The 17,266-nt window shown below is 49.8% G+C and overlaps 1 protein-coding gene across 12 annotated transcripts in view; it reads right to left on the reverse strand.

Annotated features, from left to right (window-relative positions):
• tenm4 (teneurin transmembrane protein 4) overlaps window positions 1-17,266 on the reverse strand; it is a 163,276-nt gene that overhangs the window by 95,625 nt on the left and 50,385 nt on the right. For 4 of the 12 annotated variants that reach the window (XM_052078327.1, XM_052078326.1, XM_052078325.1 and 1 more), the window contains exons 4-7: window positions 15,689-15,901; window positions 4,837-5,089; window positions 1,065-1,139; window positions 760-858 (exon numbers count right to left, since the gene is read on the reverse strand). In XM_052078327.1, the coding sequence (XP_051934287.1) occupies window positions 760-858; window positions 1,065-1,139; window positions 4,837-5,089; window positions 15,689-15,901 (640 nt within the window). The remainder of the gene's footprint in view (window positions 1-759; window positions 859-1,064; window positions 1,140-4,836; window positions 5,090-15,688; window positions 15,902-17,266) is intronic. The other 8 variants (XM_052078334.1, XM_052078335.1, XM_052078331.1 and 5 more) reach the window with 5 other exon arrangements.

The following is a 17,266-nucleotide window of genomic DNA, read 5'->3' on the forward strand; positions in this document are numbered from 1 at the left end:
AACCGATTGGTTTCAGAATGGGATAAAGGTGCGGATCTTGGAATTTTGGTAAGTGGATTATAGCCACTTACGTTGGGCTGCATCGCGCTGTGTAACAATCTCACGTTTGACAAACGTTAAGCTATTTGCATGCTTTTTAGTTGTAGTAGTATTTAGTTGTGTGTGCGCATGGATGCGTGGCAAAAATCTCAATTCCAACAAAACGACACTCGCTGTCGTGCATTTAACATGACGCACACTTTGATCGTGGATCAATCACAAACTGCTGATAACTGGTCGAATTTTGAGTCGTCCGCCACCTAGAGGCCTGGAGCTGATTATCAACAGCAAACACCTTTTTTTTTTCCCCTGAATTGGTTCGCGCTTTTTTTCTCTGTCATGTGCAGTATTAATCTCGCCGCTCAACTTGAGGAACGAATCTAGATACGTCTGCCATTACTTCTTCTGTCCTTGGCAGAGGCCCACGCCCAACTGAGAGTCTTTCTCGGTATGGTTATTTTTCTTTATTGTCCAAGAGAAAAATAATGCGCTTCCGTCGCCTCGCAATCGGACACGCGGGGGTCCGTTTTGCACACCCTCATAAGTTAGCGATTAGCCTCGATTATCCGCTCAAGGGCTAACGTGGGGACGGATTGAGCTCCTGGCACACAAACACAAAGGCGCACACATACACGGATGGCATTTGGAGAGCGTAGAATGCGTGATGGAAACATAGCGCAAGGCATTGGGCGACAGAAGCGTGGCAAGCATGCGACCTACCCGTCGTCGTAGGCGGCGTCGCGGCGCGAGGACGCCAGTATGTCCATCTCAATGGGGTTGTCCTGTAAAGTCTCAAGGAATGCCTGCTTTGCTATGTTTCTACACACACAGGCGGAGAGATGGATATGAAGCCGCTGGTGAGATGCGCGTGCGGGGGCAGCACAAAGAAAATACAGTGTTCCGCTCAACAAGGAGAGGCGGCATGGGTCAGTGAGCACCTTATGGAACTACTACTACGACTACTACGACTACATCAAAGGCGGGATTAGCCCCCCCCCACCCGTCATTTGGGCACGCCGGCCTACCTGGTTTTGTACGAGCCCTGCCCTTCTCTGCAAGCGTCTTGCTCCTCTCTAATAAACATTAGAGTATTCTGGCTCCTTGTAAGGTCGTGGTTGGAAGAGAACAAGGTGTCACGAGCAAATAGGAAACTTTCAATTGGCTAATCTAGGAGAGCGACGGCTTGGAATATTGTCGCTAGGCGTCACTCATAAGCGGAAAGGAGAATAGTTTGGAGCTAGGGTAGTGGGGTACACAGGAAACCGATGGGGAAGGACATATGGGATACAAATGGAGCGTGGAAGACAACAGGAACGCGGCATAAGGTCCATTGGGGTAAAGCGGGGCGGCGAGCAAACTTGTAATACGAGAGACGAAGGTGAAGGACATACGGTAGGTTAATGTGGTACATCGAGGAAAAATAAAAACAAAATGGAACACATTAGAAATCTAGCTGAAGTCAAGAAAGTAACGGGGTTAAGAGGCGACAAACACAACGCGCAAGACATTGGGGGCAAGGTAACGGGGTCCAGGTGGGGGCACTGAACATGAAGGACAAAGGGGAACGGGGCACACGGTTTTTGGGGATTTTTTGGGGGGGGTCAGCGGTCACTCCAGTGGACAGGTTAAGGTGATGAATTACCGACATTTTATTTTTCGTCGGTCAACGCATTTAAACGCAAGCTCACGAGCCTTCCTGAACAGGCTCCACCCCCTCTATCCCACCCCTCTGACTGGTACAACCAATCACTTTCGACTGCCTGTGTGGCTTCACGGCCAGTCGGATGATTGTGAAACTGGAAGACCAGAACAGCAAGGTCGCCAGTCACACCATTCATTCATTCATCAAGGCCGCTTGATCCTCACTTGGGTCGCGGGGGGTGCTGGAGCCTATCCCAGCTGTCTCCGGGCAGTAGGCGGGGGACACCCTGAATCGGTTGCCAGCCAATTGCAGGGCACACAGAGACAAACAACCATCCTCGCCCACACTCACACCGAGGGACAATTCAGAGCGTCCAATCAGCCTGCCACGCATGTTTTTGGAATGTGGGAGGAAACCGGAGCACCCGGAGAAAACCCACACAGGCGGTTCCGGGGAGAACATGCAAACTCCACACAGGGAGGCCGGAGCTGGAATCGAACCCGGTACCTCTGCACTGTGAAGCCGACGTGCTAACCACTGGACTACCGGGCCGCCCGCCAGTCACACCAGTGTATCATAATAATGTCCAATGTTTGCGCTGAATGTGTGCGAGACCGCAACGGTATCTGCGCACGGTGACTAGCTGAGTGATTTGGTGGAGGGGGCGGGGGGGCACTGGAAGAAGGGAGACGACTGCGAGTGTGATGAAGGCTACGTGGTTGTTTTCTCCTGAGGCGGTAGTCGTTCATTTATAAAATGAAGTTATTGATCGACCACCGCCGGTCTTTGTTACATGACGGCGCAGGCGCTGCGATTTATCGTCTATCATAGTCGGCAAGGCACCGCTCTATCGATGTCATTTGTTTAGTGGGGGGTTTTTTTTTCGTCACCGTTTGGCACGCCACCCACCACCCACCTGTTGATGTCAGCGAGGCGGCCCGTTTTATTGATTGGCCGTTCATTGACCTCAAGCTGTAACTGTCATTGCAGAGTGGTAAAGTCAACTAGTTAGCTCAATAGCTGGCCCAAATGAGAATGGAAGAGACAAGGGACAAAGATGAAGGTTTTAGGGGACCGAATAACGGAAGAGTACGAAGGACTAAGGGAACATGACGGATATGTACAGGAACGAGTCGATACGGTAGTTCGTTGGAACCATCCATCCATCCATTTTCCGAACCGCTTAATCCTCACAAGGGTCGCGGGGGGGTGCTGGAGCCTATCCCAGCCGTCTTCGGGCAGTAGGCGGGGGACACCCTGAATCGGTTGCCAGCCAATCGCAGGGCACACAGAGACGAACAATCATCCATGCTCACACTCACACCTAGGGACAATTTAGAGTGTTCAATTAGCCTGCCATGCATATTTTTGGAATGTGGGAGGAAACCGGAGCACCCGGAGAAAACCCACGCAGGCCCGGGGAGAACATGCAAACTCCACACAGGGAGGCCGGAGCTGGAATCGAACCCGGTACCTCTGCACTGTGAAGCCGACGCGCTAACCACTGGACTACCGGGCCGCCCCGTTGGAACCATTTCCAATAAAATGGCCGCCGACTACGACATACGAACATGTCGACTGTTGTCAATTTACGTCGTCTCGGCTGAGCTTCCTTTTCGAAAGCGAGAGTCAATTTCAGCCTGGCGAACGGAGACGATGAACGGAACGCGGAGGACCTTGGGGGAATCGGCTAGATCATGTCAAGTGGGTGACGAATGATGAACGGAAGATATTAGGGGAAAATGACGACAATGGCGTCCTCAGACAACACAAAGGGGAAAATGGAAGACAAAGTTGAGGGACGTTAAGGAACGGGGTAACACGAGGGTGCAAAGTGGATGCGGGATCCACGGGGAAAATATGCGACGTCAAATGAAATTCGGGAGACGCGAGAGGCGACGTGTTTAGCAGCGGCGTGGCTCGGCGGGGGGGGGGGGGGGGCGACATTTGCGAAAAGCAACTTGTCAACGCGATTGCTCGCACATGAGGGAGCAGCCTTAATGAAGGTTGTGCAACAAGGCTCGCCGAAAGGCACATTTTCAGTTGGCGCTAAAGTTTCTCGCATGGCTTCGTCCGTTTCCGTCAGCAAACAACGATGGAAGGAACGGACCGTTTCGCATGCGAAGGGCTTGCCGCTCCAAGAGAAAAAAAAAAAAAAAAAGTCCTGCTTTTGAAGTCTTTTCACGGGCGAAGAATGCAACTTTTAATGAGCGCGGATACCTGGGCCCAGGGGAGAAAAAGAGCGAGCTGGATACCAGATCGGAATGTGACCGAACGCCACGGAACAGTCGCATTTTGATTTCCGAGGGCCACTGTCAGGCTCTCGGCGAGCTTGTTAACAGTTTTGGGAAAAGGGGTTTTCACTTTTTTTTGGGGGGGGGGTCATAAAAAGAAAAAAAAAGTGCTCTTGATGAGCCGCTCGTTGACGACCACAACGTGTCCCAAACGATCAACTGCCTTTTTATCGACGATCCAAAATAATACCGATATTGTCACGTTGGGCTTTAAAACGGAGTGATCGGATTTTGCGACATTTTTATTTTTTTTTTCCCAAAGCAATAAACACACAAACACATTCATCAGGCAGGATGAGGTCATCGCCAAGCGAGTGGCCGCTTCTCTTGATTTGCTCGGACGCGGTTCTAATGAGACGAGCATGACGCCGGATGGGCGCGCTTGACGCGAGGCCCCGGCGATCCGCGAACGCTGCGCCGCCGCCGCCTCGCCACGCGCCGGCTGATTAACGCGCCGTGAATACGAGTCGGCGCCGCTTTTCCACTCGGCGTCCCGATGTGATTATAATTGAGACCTGGCCGCGTCGCCACGGTTACCAAACACAAAAACAAAAAAGGCCCAAAGCGGCACTTTTCTCTTGTTAGTCGCTCTTGTCAGTGTTGACATCCGGAGTGGTCCTCATTTCATCGTTCCTCGTTAGCGGTAGAGTTCAATAATGAACTAAAATGTCACCGAATCATTCTTTGTCCACCCAAATATTTCTCAACTATATTATAAAATGCTATGAAAGGTTTAGCACTGGATACGACTGGCTAGGTTTACATTTTTTTTTGTGGGTCTGTCACCATGGACACGGAGCCACATTTTTTTTGTTTGTTTTTTTGTGGGTCTGTCGCCACCGACACGGCGCCGCACTCTACCTGGTTTCCAGCGGGATGTTGCTGTTGAGCAGCCAGTTGTCCGGGGCGCCGCCGGCATCCGGGGCGCCGGCGTCGGCGGGCGCGGAGGAGCCGCCGTCGGTAGGGGCGGGGCTGGGGTTGCTCCGCGGCGTGTAGTTGCCCCGGTTCAAGGAGTTGATGGAGGCCGCATGGTGTTGATGGTGGTTGGGAGAGTGCGAATGGGACAGCGGCAGCGGGGGCGTGCGCAGCCGAGGGTGGTTCTGAAAGACGGCGTCTGGAAGGCGAACAAAAAAAAAAAAAAGAAGGAAATGCGCTTAAACCAAATTGCGGTTTGGAAAAATGCATGAGACTGCACCGGCGAGTCCTACAAAAGTCAAATCATTTGTGTCTCGTGGGAAAATTGCCTCATCGGTTTTACCATCCATCCATCCATCCATCATCTACCGCTTATCCGGGGCCGGGTTGCGGGGGCAACAGCTTTAGCAGGGAAGCCCAGACTTCCCTCTCCCTAGCTACTTCGTCCAGCTCTCCCCGGGGGATCCAGAGTCGTTCCCAGACAAGCTGGGTGACATAGTCTCTCCAGCGTGTCCTGGGTCTTCCTCGGGGTCTCCTCCCGGTGGGACATGACCGGAACACCTCACCGGGGAGGCGCTCAGGAGGCATCCGAATCAGATGCCCAAGCCACCTCATCTGGCTCCTCTCGATATGGAGGAGAAGCGGCTCGACTCTGAGCCCCTCCCGGATGACCGAGCTTCTCACCTTATCTCTAAGGGAGAGCCCGGACACCCTGCGGAGAAAACTCATTTCAATCGACACGAAATTGGCTGCAAATTGTCATTCAAAACCGGACCCACAAAAACGTCTCGTCAATCATGTCAATCTGTGAACCGAAAAGCCCGGAGTGACTTTTTTTTTTTAACTTTCCAGAGGGCGCTACCGAGTGAGTTTTGAAGGATCATGTTTTGGGGAAATCAAAAATGCATCGTCTGTTTTTACCCAAAGTCAGCTGGGATCTGCTTCAGCTCACCCGCGACCCTGATTATGAAAAATGGATTCCTGGCTCGTGAAAATTTATCATGACTGCTCAAAATGAGCAAGCCGAAATAGTCTGCCATAAAACAAATACTGGATGCTCTCGTTTTTTTGATTTTTTTTGCGACAGGTGGTTTATGAAGCACTGTCCTTGCTTATTCCATCCAAATCCATATTTCATTTCAACAGCGCACGGTTGGGTGGTTGACAAGTCTCACAGTAATGCAAAAGTAAAAAGTGCGACGCAAATAAACACAGCAAAATAATAAAAGCGGTATTTAGTCATCTGGCGTCGTCACTTTTCTTGCCCGCTCCAATACTTTGAAGCCTTTATGACACGCCGGCAAAAAAAAAAAAAAAAAGGCGAGAGATAGAACCTGGCCGCCATAAACTAGCGAGTGACGGGCTCGTTTAGATTTATAATGTGCATCTTTCATTGGCCATCTGCAAAGAGTGCACCGGGCGCTGATTTACCTTCCCACTCGGCTTTGAACCCGGTTCAGCGCCACATATTTCATAGTTGGGAGTCCAGACAAGGAGAGTGTTTTGCAGGGGGGGGGGGGGGGGGCGCTACTGTATATCACGCTAGTGTCGCGTCGACAGATGGCCGATCGGAGCGCTTCTCTCATAATTAGCTCGGCTGCTGAGGCGGAATGAGGAAAAAAAAGGGGGACGGGGGACCGGCATGAAATTCAGGGGAATGACCTCCCTTACCGGCGCCCAAACTGCGCTAATCAGATTATGCTAATGTGGTCCATAAGACACAAATGCATGGATGAACATTCATTCATTCATTCATTCATCTTCCGAGCCCCTTGATCCTCACTAGGGTCGCGGGGGGTGCTGGAGCCCATCCCAGCCGTCTCCGGGCAGTAGGCGGGGGACACCCTGAATCAGTTGCCAGCCAATCGCAGGGCACACAGAGAGACGAACAACCATCCACACCCACACTCACACCTTGGGACAATTTAGAGCGTCCAATCAGCCTGCCATGCATGTTTTTGGAATGTGGGAGGAAACCGGAGCACCCGGAGAAAACCCACGCAGGCCCGGGGAGAACATGCAAACTCCACACAGGGAGGCCGGAGCTGGAATCGAACCCGGTACCTCTGCACTGTGAAGCCGACGTGCTAACCACTGGACTACCGGGCCGCCCTACATGGATGAACATCATATCATATTTAGTGAATAAACATGATGACTCCAATGTCGGCACCCCATCTGCCGCCATTTAAAGTGCCTCTGACGAACCGGCAATAAAGTTCAGCTGTTCGTGTGGGCATTTCAAGACATTTTTGTTTTCTAGCAGTGTTCATACCAACGCTGACTGCTGTTTTGAATTGTTCCGATTTTTTCCCACCAATGTACAGGTGATAAGGCCACACATGGCGGAAAAAAAGTTTTTAATTATTATTTTATTTTTGGGGCAGATTGGTATTTCTCCTTCATTGATAATTTAGGAAAGTAAATGAACCCTTCTCTGATGGAACATACATTTTCTTTTCTTTTCAAAATAACTGGATGACCATGTGATTGTCTTCATATACTTACAACTAACGTAGTTTTCAATTTCACGTGGCTTATTAAATACAACTGACTGCATACGTATGGGAGTTTGCATGTTCTCCCCGGGCCTGCGTGGGTTTTCTCCGGGTGCTCCGGTTTCCTCCCACATTCCAAAAACATGCGTGGCAGGCTGATTGGACGCTCTAAATTGTCCCTAGGTGTGAGTGTGAGCGTGGATGATTGTTCGTCTCTGTGTGCCCTGCGATTGGCTGGCAACCGATTCAGGGTGTCCACCGCCTACTGCCCGAAGACAGCTGGGATAGGCTCCAGCACCCCCCGCGACCCTAGTGAGGATCAAGCGGTTTGGAAGATGAATGAATGAATGAATGAATGAATGCATACGTATGCGTGATTCAGAGTGACTGGACGCATGTTCACCCGGCATTCGAGCCTCAGGTGAACCGCTGCTGCTCAACAAATGGGCTGGAGTCGAAAAACAATTGCCGATTTCACTTAGCCGAAAATCATTCAAAAGGACGGCTAAAAATAAAATCAATCAAATTAATGGTTCTCTATTGACTGGCTGAAAAGAAAAGGCGATTCATTAGTTATGGCAAAGAAAGAGAGGACGGCGACCGGAGCACAAAGGCCAAAACTTTCTCATGCTTTGACCAAACAGAAGCCGTTCCACAGCATTCAGGCTGAAGAAATGGACTTTTTCCCATTTTTCTCTCCAGCAGATGCACGCGTCAGTCCAAGCCTCCCGACGCTTCTCTGGGCCAGTAATTAAGCTAATGCACTTCATTAGTGCAGACATCTTCCTCTCCCCCCCCCGCTTGCGGACTGACAACACAACATGTTGGACACCCAACTAGGCAAGAAGCGCGGACATGAATTACAGCTTCTCACAGGCACGGATAGAGTGCATTAAGTAATTATCGCCTAGAGAATTCCGCCAAAGTATTATTGTCATAGCCCCCATTTGTAAATTGTTTCATTCATTCGTTGGTTTCAACTCATTTGGGCAACAGCGAGCAGCAGGTGACAATACAACCTAAACAATGGCGAAAAGGCTCTCCCTCGAAGCGTATTGGCGCCGACCTTTTTTAACCAGTCAATATAGACGCATCTGCTCCATCCAGCGAACGAGTCTTGAATTTTTTTTTCCAACCAAAACGATCAACATTTCAGGTACGAGGCATACGTGCATGCGGACGAGGTAGGTAATTGTGAGTGGTTATTTTAAGTCTTCAGAGTCGATCACATTCCGCGAAATGGACACAGCGTAGCTTACAGGAATCGATCACATGACTCAAATGCAAAGACAATCCATCAAGAAATTGAAGGAGTAAAAAAATATGAGGAGTCTGGTCAAAATGCAGTCCAGTGGTTAGCACGTCGGCTTCACAGTGCAGAGGTAACGGGTTCGATTCCAGCTCCGGCCTCCCTGTGTGGAGTTTGCGTGTTCTCCCCGGGCCTGCGTGGGTTTTCTCCGGGTGCTCCGGTTTCCTCCCACATTCCAAAAACATGCATGGCAGGCTGATTGAACACTCTAAATTGTCCCTAGGTGTGAGTGTGAGCGTGGATGGTTGTTTGTCTCTGTGTGCCCTGTGATTGGCTGGCAACCGATTCAGGGTGTCCCCCGCCTACTGGATTGGACAACATTAATCAAAAGCTATGGGGCCTCCGGAGTAAATCATTAGATCTCGCTCAGCTCTGCGGTGCCTATGGCTAATCACCACCGCACTATTTCCAGGTGAGTAGTGTTTGTCTATTAAAAAAAGCAACAACAACAACAAAACATACAAATTTATCAGGAAAGCAGTCAAGCAAGACTTTTCTGCCGGCTTGCCCCGAGCCCACTCTTTCCTGCAACATTAGACGAGCCCGCGGCGAAGCGCCGTGCGGGAACAGCAGCCGTCTCACCCGGACTCATCAGAGAAGGAACAAACAGGTAGTGTGGAGCGAACAAACACACGGTCGCTCTACCGCTGAGCTCGCCTGCATGACCAATTGTGGTGCTTTCGATGTCACAACTCACAACGTGTTGACAGGAGGAATACTTTGCATTGCAGTTCAAGACGTTTCGTGCCATGCGGGCTTTGATTTCCTCAAGACAGGACAAAAGTGGGGAAAGTATACCGTTTGTTTTGCGCCGACTCTCATCTGCGTAGCAGTGAAAGGAAATACCATGCAGGGCCAGCAAATACAATGATAACAGCAGGGCCCCGAGATTGAACCCTGTGGAATACCACATAACTCCGATGCAATGTTGGGCATTGTGGTGGACAGTATGTGTATGAACGGGAACGTCCACTGTCTGTGGAAGAGACATCGGTTTGTGTCATTTCCACTGTATGCCAATCATGTGATGAAGCGCCCCCTCCCCCCCATTTTGAAAAATAAAAACACTCCGTGACCAATAAAATAACTTAAAATTGAAAGTAGTATTAGTTATGTTGGTAATCATAGTAGTAGTAGTAAAATGACAGCGAGTCAGAACATTTTTTTTCCCAAACATATTTTTTAATCATGTTTTGACAAGTTTTAATGTGTGGAGAGCATACGAGAGGGGTAAAATGGTCAATACACCCCCTCCCCTCCACCCCACACCCATGATAAAATCGGGCTTCACTGTAACAGTATCTATAAATTGAGCTTTTCTTTGCTATCGTGGACCATTAGCAGTGCCGCAGGCAGATGCCTGCCGCTCCTCTCCCGAGATTTTATGGATTTCCTGTCACCGCCAAAACAAGACGAGTGGTTATGCGCCCGGCTTTCCGTACGTCCGTCTGCCGCGCATCCATCAGAGAGGGCTTCGAGATTTCGTTACGGGACGGATAAAGGGGAAGGGGGGGGGGGCACAGATGGTCGGTGATCATCATGCGATGGATGTGATGCATCTCAATTTGTGTCACCAAAAAAAAAAAAAAAAAAAGATATGTCGCTATGTAAAGAGCATTAGGCACGCTGGTCGTGCACTGACAAGGATGCAAGAGGACAAATTGTCTGCCGGCTGCACTCCGCTGACAACAAAAACGACGACATCAAGAGAAACAGCCCGTCTTTGAAGCCCTGACTCCCACTAAACGACATCATGGCATCATGTTGTGATTTCTGTCAACAACAAAGTCAGTTTTTCAGTGTTGTTGCGACTTGCATCTACAACCAATCTGCATTTTCGGCCTCGGGGAACAACAAACTGAGGGGAAACTTTCGCCTGGTCGGACACAGAAAAAATAAAAAAATAAAATAAAAATAGATCTTGAGTTGTGGCATTACAACGTGCCCCGCTAACTGCTGAGGTGAGACGTTTTGAGGAATAAATAGGAATGAATATAAAAAAAAATTTAAAAATTGTGTGAAATAGGAGCAGTAGATACAAAAAATAATCTGGAAAAAACTTAAACTGAAAGTACATTAAAAAATATCTGAAGAAATATTGGAAAAAAATACCAAACATACCAAAACAACATTTTTTTGGGGGGGGGGGGCAGACAGTCGGACGGACAGACGCACAGACTGAGACTTTATTCATCCCCTGAGGACAATTCGATGATCACAGCGGCAATCATCACAATTAGCCCCCACGGGTTTCAGGTGCAACCTCTCGAAAGGCACATTTGCTTCACCCTTCCATGTACGTGGGGGGGCTGATGAAGCAATTTGAGAGCTTCGTTGAGTTCGCTTACACCCCCCCCCCTCCCCACCCCCACCCCCACCAGGCCTTGAGCATGCACGGCTCAGCGCTACGGCCGGGTCAGGTGTGAGCGGCTGGAGGGCAGGCATGTCCCTTTTTTGATACCCCCACCCCCAAAAGGTACATTGAGAGCCCGCAGTGGGCCGGGCCCCCCCGCTGCTAAGCATTAAGAGATGCTAATAGCGCGAGATCGGGCGGGGGGCTCCCGCTGGCAGGCTCCCCGGGAAGGCAGCGCCTCGGAGAAAGCCGACGGCCACCGTGAACGGCACAAAAGCGGGCCTCATCGGCGTTGCGACCACGCGGGTCCCATCCCGGTGAAACCAAGAAGAAGAGGAAAAAGCAGAAGAAAAACCACACGACATCCTTTCAGGCTTCTATTTAGCTCGCTCAAAATCCTGCGGAACGCTTCGATCCTGCATGTGGGCTCTGAGATGACCCCGGGCAAGTGTGATGCAACGTGATAATAAGCCACCTGCTCCGCAGTGCAGCACACAGAATGCGAGCTTGTTTACTGACAATTAAAAGTGTATCATAAAAAAAAAAAAAAAAGATCCCCCCCCCCCCACACAATCTTGTCTGGCTTTTTAACGGCTTGTTGGTGCACCATAAAAACACTGGAGAGACGCCGTGGGCGCTTTTTTATTTAATTTTTTTTAACTTCCCCTTTTCAACTAAACCTTCAGTGGACACAAAATTAGCCACACTGTCCAAGTGAGTATTTTCTGACATATTTTTGAGCCAATGCGCTCTTTTTTTTTTACATTTGGCAATTCTCACAGCACACAACTGAAAGAAACAACAAACAAAAACTACATAGCCCAGGCATGTCCAAAGTCCGGCCCGCGGGCCAAATCCGGCCCACGGTCGAATTTCATCCGGCCCTCGGCCCCTGTCATAAAATCAGTGCCGTCTGGGCAGGTTGGGCGCAATGGAACACGTGTTGCATTGACTGAGGTCTCGTAGACTGGCGAGTGATGTTTCATAGAGTACTGCTTCCCTCTAGTGGCTAAATGAGTAATAGCATTCACTAAATGAGTAATAGCATTTAGACACTAGAGGGCATCACTCACGAGTTAACAAGACATCACTCCGTGTTTATATTGACTGATATGTCATATTTCAAATGATCCTTGCAGTTGTGGATATGTGTATTGCTTGTTCATTTCCCTGTTGTTCGAGTCAAAGGTTTTGTGACTATTGAAAAGTCATGGTGATACATTTTATCTTTCAAATCAATCAATTTGCACTCAGGAGACTTCTGTTTAAGAAAAAGTCAAGTGAATAAGCAGTTGCATGTGATATACCTGTTTCAAATGAACCAAAAGAAATTCTTAAGATTGTTGAAATTAAAATAAAAATGGAAATGTGAAACAGACTGGCTTACTAAAATTTGTTGAACAATATTGTTGTTCAATGTAAACAATGTCAGCCAAGGTCGGCCCCCCGACATTTTACCACATAAAATCTGGCCCCCTTGGCAAAAAGTTTGGACACCCCTGACATAGCCTAATGGCATAGTTGCCCAAATCATTTTAAACTTACTGCCTCAATATCAATCAACATGACCAATGTGCTTGCTCGAAAAATAATTTTTTCAATATGCGTGGAGAGTCTCGTACATTGTCATCCACGAATGTTGAATCGGGGCAACTGGAATCTTCTTGCTTCTTCAATCGTATTTGATGAGCCCAGTGGTCAAAAGTCCAGCTGCACAGAAGACTTTTTTTTTTGTGGGCCTACTCACGATAGATTCATTCATTCATTCATTCATCTTCCGAGCCGCTTGATCCTCACTAGGGTCGCGGCGGGTGCTGGAGCCTATCCCAGCTGTCTTCGGGCAGTAGGCGGGGGACACCCTGAATCGGTTGCCAGCCAATCGCAGGGCACACAGAAACGAACAACCACTCGCACTCACACTCACACCTAGGGACAATTTAGAGTGTTCAATCAGCCTGCCACGCATGTTTTTGGAATGTGGGAGGAAACCGGAGCACCCGGAGAAAACCCACGCAGGCCGGGGGAGAACAAGCAAACTCCACACAGGGAGGCCGGAGCTGGAATCGAACCCGGTACCTCTGCACTGTGAAGCCGACGTGCCAACCACTGGACTACCGGGCCGCTACTCACGATAGATAAGCCAATCAAATATCATGTGGCCAAATGGAACTGGCTTCGGGGCTTTTTTTAAGTCAGTGAACGGGAAAATAAGTTCCATGCATGCTGAAGCCCTAACAAAGCTCTCCATATCCATTGCGGTATAAGGTAGTCCAAAACAAGAGTGTACCCAAGTACTTCTCCTCCGCAAAATCTCCAGACAAATCCCGTACACGCACTTCGTGTTCAACCACTTCATTAAACAATAAGCGTAAAACACACTTGGAGCATTTGATTCAATTGCTTGGCTGCATCATTTCAATGTAATTGCTCCGCCAAGAGCTCTCGCATGTGATGTGCTGCAATGCAGCAACTTTTCGCCGGCCTAATGAGTTGTGCGGTGGCGGAAAAAGCAAAACAATGCGGGGGCTCCTCTGATCTCCTTTGTGATTGTAATTAACTCCTTCCTCCCCGTCAGCCATTGTTGGCATTCATGGTGGGTTGGGAAGCAAAGCGCATTTCGCATGACGCGTTGTTGGCTTGGAAAAAGGAATGTGGAACTAAATGTGAAGAAGTCCTCACCCGCTCCCTCCGCCGGCCGTCATCCTCCTGACAGCCCCGAGGCGAAGCTAGCCACTTTACCTATGCAAAGCGGCCTTATTGTTGGGAGGGTAATCTGCAGCAGAAAAGAGCGTCAAGCCCGCTGTTGCCACCCCCCCCCCCACCGCCCTCTCCAGGATCGCCCCGTCACGGCCAGATGACCACCATGTCACCTCTCGAGGAATTAAGGAGGAGATTTGCGGCGGGATTAATAACTTATTTCCAAAGGGGAGTAGAGTGGGGGTTGGGGGGTCCCTTCCCAAGCAGGTGGGCAGCTGAGTCACTTTGGAGCTTGATGTAATTTGACCCGTTGGGATCTCCACTAATTATTGAGAGTGTTTTATTTCGAGTTGTCAGGAGAGGAGAGAGAGTTGCTATTGAAGAGATGGAAAAGCTGTGGAAACGCTTCTTGCTATGACAAGTGGTCGGAATACATCGTGAACCTTGAAGGAGGATCTCAACCGACAAACAAAAGGCCTCATTTTCAAGAATATTTTTGTGTAAAGATTAAAGTCGCCAACAAACCAATTTGCTGGTCCAAGTCAAAATTACTGTCAATTTTAAGACCCTAGATTGAGACTGTTGTCTTAATATAAGGAGACAGGGGAGCAAGGTCTACAGAATGGGATGTACAAGGGCCACTGGGCCCAGACACTGGTTTAAAGTACATAAATGAGGTAAGCAGGGCAGAGCCAGAAGTGCAAATTTAGATTTTACGAGAGTCTAGTCAGTCCGCCGTAATCCAGCTCATGGAGTTGCACGGCCATATAGATGTGCAGCAACATTCCGCATGATTCCAACTGGGGCTCGTCCACCATGAATCAAAGCTCACCAAACCCAAAATTGCTGCTTCCAACCAAAATTGGCTGAATTCATGCCCAGTTTCAAACATGGGCCCTTGAGACTTTGGTCCTGCTATGACAGACGTGTCCGCCCAATGGCATTGGTCCAACAGAGTGATTTTTCAGGGGTCATGTCTGGGGCCCCTAAAGTTTTCATCAACCGAAACATTGCAGAGTTTAAAGGCATTATGGCCCAGCCAAAAAGGCAAGTCATTCTCATGAAGGTAATCCAGGTTGGAGCGACTCTTACTTGTCGCCTTCTGACACATCGACGGTACTTTTCAGACGGAGAACGCCAATAAGCTGCCTGCCTGCCGCCTTTGACGAGGAGCCGACGCGTATTCACGACGCGTCGCACGGGAGTATTTGAAAAGCGCTGATCTGGCTCCAGGGGTGGCTGCGTTTGACTTGTTAATTAAAGTAATGTCTTTCACCGAGTTTACACGTGACGTCATTTCCTATGCCGAGGCATTAAAGACGACCACTTCTGACAGTCTGAAGAGGCGCATGGAGGCAAGAAAACAAAGAACAAGTCTGATGAATCCATAAATCCCTTTTTTTTTCAAAGACCTCATGTGGCATCCGCGGCCCGAGTAAAAGCACTTTGGGCGAGAGGTGGGGGGAACCCTGGACTGGTCGCTAGCCAATATCAGGGCCCATTTAGACAGGCAACCATTCACGCACACATTCTGACTCCTGGACAACGTAGACGGAGCAAACCCACGCAAAAACGGACAAAACATGCCAACTCCAAACAGGAAGGCCGGTCCCGAGATTCAAACCCGAACCTCAAAGCCGATGTCGGATGTCCTAACCAATATTGCGCTTTCGCTGCCAACTGACACAAATCCCTTCTCCATCTTTTAAAGCTGAACTTTTCAGACCTCGCTCGCTGGCGTTTCCTGAGGCTGTTTATCAACTCGAAAACTTTCTTCTCTCTCTTGCTGACAGAAAAATAAATAAGTAAATCGGAAGGGCCATTCTCTGTCGCCGACAGCCGTCTGCACAACCTTCAACCCGATGCGTCCGGCGGGGCTATGAGGGGGTGGCGGGCAGGCCACGCCTCCAAGAAAGGAAGTAGAGTTGAGAAACCACTCACCGTCAGCAGCTGCTGCGTACAGGTTCCCCGAGCCAGCTTTAACTAAGAATGAACCGGGGCCAAACTCATCCTCCGAGTCAGAGTCCCGGGCTGGCTGAGCCGCACTGTTACCTAGCAACCCCCCCTGGCTCTGACTGGACCCGATGCAAGGGGGAGGGTACGGGGGCTGCTCGACAGGGGAGGAGGAGGCGGAGGAACAAAGCAGCGGCGGACCTGTGGACCACAAACACAGACAACACATGGTGGCGGAGGGCCGTCGGATGGGGGGGGGAAACACACCCAAACATCACAAACACACACACACACTCAAGACTTAAATGACATTTGAAAAACAAACATCAGCACCTCCTCCTTGGTCTCCCAGCTGGGAAGAACAGGAAGGAGAAGTCATGTCTGAATTAGCTTTAGCATGGGAGGAAGAAAAAAAATAACACCTTCAGGGGGGGTCGCGTGTATAAAAATACAATTTCCGGTGAGGCATCCCTTTCAAAGACAAACTTCACAGTGCATAAACACCAACTCTGGACCGTAACAACAGAAATTTCCGTTCCTTGATCAGCGATCACTCGACTCGACTTGTGAATTTGGTCGTCTCCAAATCTGGTCAGCGTGACAACTTCAACTTGACAACACCGCACCAACAATTTTGAAAATCTACCGGGTTCCAAGAAACGTCAAATTTCATCGTCAACAACATCGTCGCAGTGACCCCAAACTCAACAAGCGGTCCAATATGTGCCTTTCAAATTTCCCAAAATTGAAACGCAACCGCCTGTCGATCTCCCAGGCGGTTGCGTTTCAAGGTGAGAAGCTCAGTCATCCGGGAGGGGCTCAGAGTCGAGCCGCTTCTCCTCCACATCGAGAGGAGCCAGATGAGGTGGCTTGGGCATCTGATTCGGATGCCTCCTGAGCGCCTCCCCGGTGAGGTGTTCCGGTCATGTCCCACCGGGAGGAGACCCCGAGGAAGACCCAGGACACGCTGGAGAGACTATGTCACCCAGCTGGCCTGGGAACGCCTCGGGATCCCCCGGGGAGAGCTGGAAGAAGTAGCTAGGGAGAGGGAAGTCTGGGCTTCCCTGCTAAAGCTGTTGCCCCCGCGACCCGGCCCCGGATAAGCGGTAGAAGATGGATGGATGGATGAAACGCAACCGAGCATCCCTCCATTTTCAATCGCATTGATTCGGCTCACGGATAAGGTCGGAGCCTTTCCCACGGCGGGGTACAACCCAAAACGGGTTTTCCCGCCAATCACAGGAGGGAGCACACTTACACCCTGGACAATTGCATCTCTTCAACAAACCTTTCTGGATTAGGTGAGGAAGTGGGGAGTACCCAGGCAGACCCCTCAGGCAAGATCAGCAAGAACATCGACTTGCCGCACTCCAAAGAGCACGGATGACATACACGCAGTCGATTCAAACCGAGAAGCTTCATCTGCAATGAGACCCGTGGGCAGATGTTGCACCGTGCAGGAAATTTTGCTTGCGGGTATGGACGACCTACTGAGGCAACGGGAGAACAAATTCCAACCTCGACTGATCACAACCACCTCACGAGGAAGTAGGAACTGACCGACAC

The sequence above is a fragment of the Hippocampus zosterae genome, chromosome 10 (genome assembly GCF_025434085.1).
Source record: "Hippocampus zosterae strain Florida chromosome 10, ASM2543408v3, whole genome shotgun sequence".
Classification (NCBI taxonomy): Eukaryota; Metazoa; Chordata; class Actinopteri; order Syngnathiformes; family Syngnathidae; genus Hippocampus; species Hippocampus zosterae.